A 7,943-nucleotide genomic window follows, 5' to 3' on the forward strand; every position below is an offset into this window, starting at 1 on the left:
GGATATCAGATATATAGCATAAATGTCATCTATAGTTCCATCAAAGAAGCACCTTGAAAATAACTAAATTAATCCAAAGGTGGGGAACTGAATAAAGTTAGCTTTCTAACTCCCTACTAGTTAATATGCTTTAGAACCTCTACCTTGCTGTGAGTTGATGATCGAACTTGAACACGCTTATATAAACAAATTGTTGGGTTTTGTTCATTCCTTAATGTTATCCCCATCACCAATAATGGCACTTCATTCCTGAACCTCCAGTCTTAGAGCATGTATGTGTATCTCCATAGACTATTCTGCAAATTTTACTTCTGTGGAGTTGTTAAGTATCTGAGCCACTTATATTGGGAGAAAAGGAGTGTTATGGCTGCTTTGTGGCTTTTTCTCTTTGTAGTGGGGAATGCAATTATGTGTAATCTAAAAGTGCAAAGGCATTTTTCTCATCTATCCATATTGATGGAAATACAGTTTAGATTACAACTCTGTACAGTGCTTGCCAGTGTTTCTTTGTTCCAGAAAATTCCTCTGCCAAGAAAGTATTGATGTCATCACACATTTAAGCTCAGTCTAGGCCTAATCTCTAACAGAATGATTTCACATTGTTGAAAACAGACTTTTGTATAGTTTTCCAGAAATCTCTGAAGATTTATGCACAGGCAAGTTCAGCTCTGTTAATAGTATTCATCTTCAGACATTTGGGGTCTATCTGCTGCTCCTTGCTGAATGCTGAGTCATCTCTTTTTTTTCTCTTTTTAAAATATAATTTGTGGCATTGAGGCAAAAGAGGAATATCGATTTAGAAACCAAATACTAAACCACTGTCTTTGGGTCTTTGTGTATTTAACATGTTGAAGAGCAAGAATAATATTTTAAAAAGTTAAAAAAACCCATGAACTTTCACACTACAAGGATTGTAACTTGCCTCGTGTCTTTTCTCTGCCTGAGGCTTTGTGGGTTTACCAAATAGTATTGATCCTGAATTTGATATGCATATATCAGAAATGATGAGCAGTTTTAGTAGATAATCAGTCTGTGGAGGGAAAAAGCAACTTTCGCTGTTAGTATATGAAAAACACATTTTTTTTTAATGCGGTTTATTTTAGATGTTAACAGTGCATTAATATGCCCACTAATAAGTTTCAAGTTGCCAAGAATGATTGTTTTTAGTTTTCTTATGAGTAGATCAAATAATAACTATGCCTATTCTGATGTGTTTCAGATGATGCAGAAGAATGGAAGGTTATTAAAGGGAAATTTTTAGCCATTAATGCAGTAAATATGAGCTGTGCCTGTCCACGAAGTCCAAAAGGTCTTTCACCAGCAGCTCATTTGGCAGATGGTTCAGCTGACCTCATTCTAGTTCGTAAATGCTCCAGATTTGATTTTTTACGGTATCTTGTCAGACATACAAACCAAGATGATCAGGTGTGTATTCCTATTGACAGTGAATTCTCCAGACTCAGTCTAAGTTGTAAATATTGATATTCTTACATGACAAAAACAACATCTACAAAACCAGAGTATATGCTGTTTGGATAGTATTTAAAATTATTTTTGTCACAACTGTGCTGCCATGTATTTGCCATGAAAAACTGTTCACAGTAGTATAACATAACTAAGGTAGAAGATGTAGTAACAAAAGATAAATCACTTTTTGTAAACTGTATAAAAAATGTGGTTAAAAGAAAGCTGCCAGAACTGCAGTTTGATTGTAAACTGCAGGCTTTTAGCAGAATTTTACTACATATATGTCAGCAGGCAATGAGCTTCATGCATTCAGCTTCAGAGTTGTTCCTTGCATATGTTGTAGCTGTCAGGATAAAGTACAAAGGAAAGATTCATCACTACTGTGGATTGTAGTATCTGTTGAAACCAGAGCTATGGCTGTGAATAAGCACATTTAGTACTTGTCACAACCTAATATTGTTAACATATTCTGGAAATTATCCCAACAACGGACTAATGTCATATCTAGTTATAAAAGCAATAATCTCACTTGTTTATGTTGCTATTCTTCCTCCTCTGTAAAAGAATTAGTATTGGTTCCCTTTCCTCTATTTCCTGATTGCCATTCCCTGGGACATTGCATGAGTCTGTATTCCTCCTTCCTGCTATTCCCAGTCTCCTCTTCTTCCCTTCACTCCTTCCCACTCACTCTCACTGTTGCCTTGATATTTTTTGTTATTGGAAGCATTTCCTAGCTACCTTTCAAATTGGCCTGAACATTCATCAAGAGATCACGTTCTGCTTAGACTTGAGACATGAGAGCATTCCTGGGTGGTTTTGTGCAGCTGTGGATGCCAGTTTTTGCTACTAAGATGCTTGGACTAGTACACTGCTTAGTAAGCCTCGTTGTATCCATGAGCCCCTGTTTCCAAGCATGGAGGTTGACAGCTTCACAGTTTGGTTATGGTTAAAAGCCAAAGGAACTCAAGACCTAGGAGGACCCTTCAACTCTGATCTCTTTTAGGATATGGTTTATGGATAAGCTGTTTCTTTGTTCACTTTTGTCTCCTTGTCATCCCCTTTCCATAGATGTGCCCAGACATATTGCATTGCCTTTGGTAAATGACTCATCTGTATCACAGCTTGCGAAGTGTTTAAGTCCTTTCAGTGCAGGTGGGGACACTCTAATATGATTGTCCCTTTAATTTACAAAGCCTCTTTAAAAGCATTTGTACAGTATTTTAGTGTAAATTTGCAACCTGTGTTACAGAAATTTCTTAATTGTCCTACTTTTTCTAGCTAAATTAACTAGTTAAAATTACTTTTATTTTGTTGGAACATAATAATGCTGCACTCTATTCTTATTTTGCGTACACCAACTCTGTAATGTGATCACACTGCCACGGAGCTCCCACCTTCAGGCTGTTGTAGAAGCAGAAGGGTTTCAGAAAAGCCTGTCTGTCTTAAGGATTGTACTTGAACAGTTCCTGAGGATGATACAAAGATCCACTGCAAACTTTTTTGCTTTGATTCCATGTTATAGTAGTTTTTATAGGGTATTTTTATGAGTAAGTGGGAATAAAAAATATTAATCACAGGACCTGTTACCTGATTATCTATAAAGTGGCAGTATTGAAGCTACTTGAAAAGGACCATTGAAAAGTAAGGTTCTGTTTGCTAAAGTCAGAAATAATAAAGCAAAGTTTTAAAAAACAAAAATCACTCCCTGCCTCAGGTAAGCTTCTCTAGAAAATGGGAACGTACATATTTTCTTGAACAGAAAATGCTACGTGCTGTGTTGCTTTACATATCAAATGTATTTAATTGTACTTGCCTGTTTGTTTTTTTTTTCTTTGTAGTTTGACTTCTCATTTGTAGATGTTTATCGGGTGAAGAGTTTTCAATTTACATCAAAGCTTTCAGAAGATAATGAAAGCAATGTCACAGACATAGGAAAGAAACATTTTGGCCAGTTCTGCAGAGATCATCCAGCCTGTTGCTGTCATGTTGCTAATAGCACCTGGAATTGTGATGGAGAAACTCTGGATAGTTCAGCAATTGAAGTGAGGTAAGCATTGATTTTTCTCTCCATGTACCAGAAAACATATTAAACCTTTTCACTGATTTTAAAGATACTCATAAAGATATCCCAACACAGTGCCCCAAAATAGCAAATTTGAGTTTTCTGGTAATAAACGTTTTTGTTTGTTACTCTTTTGAATCCTTTCCAGAGAATACTCCAACCATACATTGTAAACTATCACGAAGATAGATGGATAGCTCTACTTCTGAAGTCCTACTTGCTTCTTAGGAACTGATATGTGCTTGATGTGCTGAAGGAGGATTATTTTAATGAGTGGAGTATGTCATTACTCTAAGCACTACCTTTTCCTATTAAGCTTTAAGTAGGTATCTTTGTCATACAGAAACACTGAGTATGTCACTTTGTGTTTTTTGACACACAGCACAAAGTCGTATCTCCAGCCTTGGTGCATGGAGAAAGTTTGAAGTTTTGCAAATAATTGAATTAGAAGGGAATCAAGTTTTGTGAAATTTGAAGGGCTTTTTTCTTTTTTGTTTAGGGTTTTGGTTTTGTTATTTTATTTTTTTAAAAAAACAGAGGAAACAACACCACAATTCAAAAAGTATACATGCAGGTGTGTTCTGTGACCACATAATCACTTAGCAGAAGCAAGTGACTTTTGCAAATACTGTACATTGTTTGAGATCTGCTCATTGTCTATCAAACTTTTTGTGTGGAAAAGAGGAGTAACAGGAGTGATGGATACATGAAAGCATCCAGTCTTTTTTGCAGAGGAGGATTGTATAAGAGCACAGTTTCTGTAGTCTGTTGCAAGGAACAAGTGTCCAACTGCTTGAATTTAATGGTTTATTAGAATTAAATATGTAGTACCTGTTTATTTCCTATTAATTTCCATATTTTTCAGGGTTCACTGCCAGTTGATGAAGCTATTTGCAAGGGGAATCGAGGAAAACTGTAAAGACAAAGCTGCCTACAGCCAGAGTAGCATTGAACAATTACTATAGACATTGTTCCTCCAATGGGGAGAAGAAAAAATAAAAGCTCAAGGAAATTGAGTAAATATGCATTTTAGTCAAATTGACAAGGTTGTGCTTTTTTTTTTAAATATTAGTTTGAGTTGTGGGTTTTTTAATGGCTTCAGTATAATTTTAGATGTCTTATTGCATTTTGTCATTTTTTTTTTAAATGTTGTAATCATGAAAATATGTCTTGGAGCAATGTAATCTAAGTTATGTTAGAAAAGAGAGGATTGGTGTATATGTATGTATTCACAATGATAAGTTCTCTGTGCTTTTCTAGAGAGCTCATTTAGCTATTGTGTTGCAATTAATATGTAAATGTTATAAAACATTGGGCTTCCCATTGTCATCAAACAAAGATACCAAGACAAGGTATTTTCAGTGTCTGAGAAGATGTTTTCTGCTGGGATTGTTAAGTAGTGGCATGTGGCTTAAATGCTGGACAACAGTCTTGTCATTTGCATCTTTTTCTTAGTAAAATCTTTTGTTTTGAAATTCTGATTATACCTTGCAACTTATCAATGCAATTCAAACACACATTCCTGGCTTTAAATAATAACACTAAGAGTTTAGAAATACTCTGAAAAATAGAAGCACATCAGTATACAAATCATACCTTATCCTACATACTCTTTGTATAAAGGCTTCCTTGCATGATGCTTTTTGGGGTTATAAAAGGTTTTATGACTGGATGATACCAAATACCACACACTAACTGAAATGTGTTGCAAGCAACTTGCCGGGATATAATACCAGGCAGGCACAGGCAAAGGAAAACATAAGTACCTTCTGAAACACCAGCAAGTTTTTATTTTTTATTTTTAAATATCTAAAATTAAGAAATTAAAAGCTTCCCTCTTCAGTACACAATTCTTTGGAGATTCTACTACATACTTTAAAATGTCTTCACAAAATAAGATGCTGGAATGTTAAGTTTAAACATACGATTTGATGATGGGAAGTTTTTTTTTAAAATAATATATATTTAACTGAATATGAAACAAAATAATTTGGTTTTTGATGTCAAGGGAAGAAACTGGCATCTGTTAAATCATGAATTCACTGTGCTGATTTGTTTTTTATAGCAAAAACATTGGACTATCGTGTATAGCTATGAAGTGACTATTTAAGTTGTGTATGGATTTGTGCATTGTGACACATGTGTGTAGGCTTGGGACTAAATTTTGCTCTTCTTGGAAATATTTATTGCTATTTGAGGATCAGAAGTTAGCCTCTGCTCTCTTTTGTCTTAAGTGTGTAGTTCTCTTTAATGTTGTTTTATTTTTGTCTGAATAGCTAGTAATTCTCTATTCATGTATATTTATTGGCACTTCTGTCATACAGCCTGTGCTAGTTTCATGTCTCATGTATTTCTCTGTGTAAGCCATGATAATTTGTCATTTGTTACTGAAGCACTTGAAAATTGTTATAAATGACTGATTTTTTTTTCTATTGAAATTACATTCCAGTTTTGTGTAATATCAAAATGGTGTGCTGTATCTTTGCTACAAAGTACTGTTCACACAGTTCTATGTCACAGAAAGCACTGCAACTGGTATTTGCTCAAAGTACAGTCATACAAAGTTTACTATTTGTTTTTCATTAGATGGTATATCAGGGAAATACTTGAATACTTTTCCAAAAGTACTGCTGTTTACTTTCCTTATTAACACAGTGAGTCAAAATGTTGATTGAGCCAGTGTTTTTCAGACACTTGTAACATAAGTGTTATGTGTATTTCATTCTTCAAAGTGTCATTTGTTTAAAAAGTTATACAGTTATTTTTGTCTATCCATGAATATTGTGAGAGAACCCAGACTTCAAGTTACTGTAATTCTTGAGCAGGATATGGTGGTGCACACTCAGCTAACCAACGGATGAGGGCGTTTATGGGGCATTACAGCTGTCCAGATCATGTTCTCATTAATGAGAACAGGAGTAAATACCAACCAGCTCTTTCCATTAGTTTACTAGCAGGTCATGAGACTCTTACTTGGAAAATGGCGGCTTAATCTGATTGTGAATGTATATTGAAATGCTTAGAATATTTTTAATATCTGAAACTGCGTACTTGGTGCTTCCAAAGGAAGACACAGTGAGGGTTCTCATTCTGAGGAACAAGCCACCAGAAAAGGAGAAAAGATCGTTCTGTAGTAAGATAATGGAGTGTGAAGTAAATAACAACGGGGTTGCAACATAATAAAATGGAAAGGTCTTAGGTAATAGAAAAGCTGCATAGTTGCATTTGAGTAATTCCATTGTAGCATATTATACTAGCAAAGCACTGTATGAGTTGGATGACATGTCCAGTTTAATTTTAAGAAGAGAGATGCATAAGTAATGTCTGCGTACACTTTAATTCTAGGGTTTTTTTCTCTGAATGTATTCTCAGTATGGAAATTACATGTAGGAAAACCAGGTTCAATTTTTCTTTTTTTCCCAATCTTGCTGGCTTCAAGATTAGAAAATGTATTCTGTTTTATGACTCCAGGGCATTTCATTGAAAAAAATAAAAATACATCATGCAGCAATTTGGTGTTTTTTCTTTTTACAACTTGATTTAAAAAAAACATAAAAATCTGTTGCCAGATTTCTACCAGACAAAGGTAATGCACTTAGTGTAATCAACGTGCGCCGATTTAATCCAGTGAAGAAGTAATTGATAACCTTCCATTTGGGTTGACCACAACTTTGTAGCAAGTACAAATGTGGACAAACACTGAAAGTGAAGCAACAAGTTGAAGCTAAAACTAAGCAACTCTCCAAGGTAAACTAAAGATTGAAGAGGAGAGAGGAAACTTAATCTGTGTATTTAGAGTTCATGATTATGGAAAAATCTAAACTACACAAATTCAAATAAAACTAGTGTTCTAAGGAGCATGAAATGCATAATATACCCTAAGTAGTATATAGTAAATAGATGAGGCTTTTGAATGTCATTGCAATACTTACTGTGCATGCAGTACATGTTCTAACAAGAAATAGAACATGTTTGTTGTAGATGAACAGTAGTGAGCACAGTAGGAGATTAGGATTACTCTGACCCAAGTGCACTTTGTCCAAGTTGAGTCTGTTTTGTCTCTGACTGCAATTACTGAGTGACCTCCTTGTCCTTATCTTGAGGTTTTAATCATATTTTTTGTCCTGCTGAGGAGAAGAGATAGGCTGGGTGGGCATCTGGTGACTTCCTATAATAAATCAATGGTTATTCATAAAAGGAAGATTGCACATCAAATCAAATTTATTTGGACACCTCTGTCTTACAATTCAAGTACTATTTCTCTAGAACTCCTGCCTTAATCCCTAAGAAGTAAATGAGTAATAGGAATTAATTTCTATTCTCAGTCCCTTCGCTCTTTCTAATTTTCAACAGGATAGTTAAGTACATTTAATAAACTCTAACTGGTGTTTTAAGTTGCAATAAATTAATTCTG

The 7,943-nt window shown here is 34.8% G+C and overlaps 1 protein-coding gene across 4 annotated transcripts in view; it reads left to right on the forward strand.

Moving 5' to 3' along the window:
- CERK (ceramide kinase) overlaps positions 1-7,040 on the forward strand; it is a 40,351-nt gene extending 33,311 nt beyond the window's left edge. For all 4 annotated transcript variants that reach the window (XM_051641998.1, XM_051642017.1, XM_051642007.1 and 1 more), the window contains 3 exons: positions 1,220-1,425; positions 3,306-3,514; positions 4,395-7,040. In XM_051641998.1, coding sequence (XP_051497958.1) covers positions 1,220-1,425; positions 3,306-3,514; positions 4,395-4,494 — 515 coding nt within the window. In that variant the 3' untranslated portion in view covers positions 4,495-7,040. The remainder of the gene's footprint in view (positions 1-1,219; positions 1,426-3,305; positions 3,515-4,394) is intronic.
- The last annotated feature ends 903 nt before the right edge of the window (positions 7,041-7,943 follow it).

Source organism: Apus apus, chromosome 1, assembly GCF_020740795.1.
Source record: "Apus apus isolate bApuApu2 chromosome 1, bApuApu2.pri.cur, whole genome shotgun sequence".
NCBI lineage: Eukaryota > Metazoa > Chordata > Aves > Apodiformes > Apodidae > Apus > Apus apus.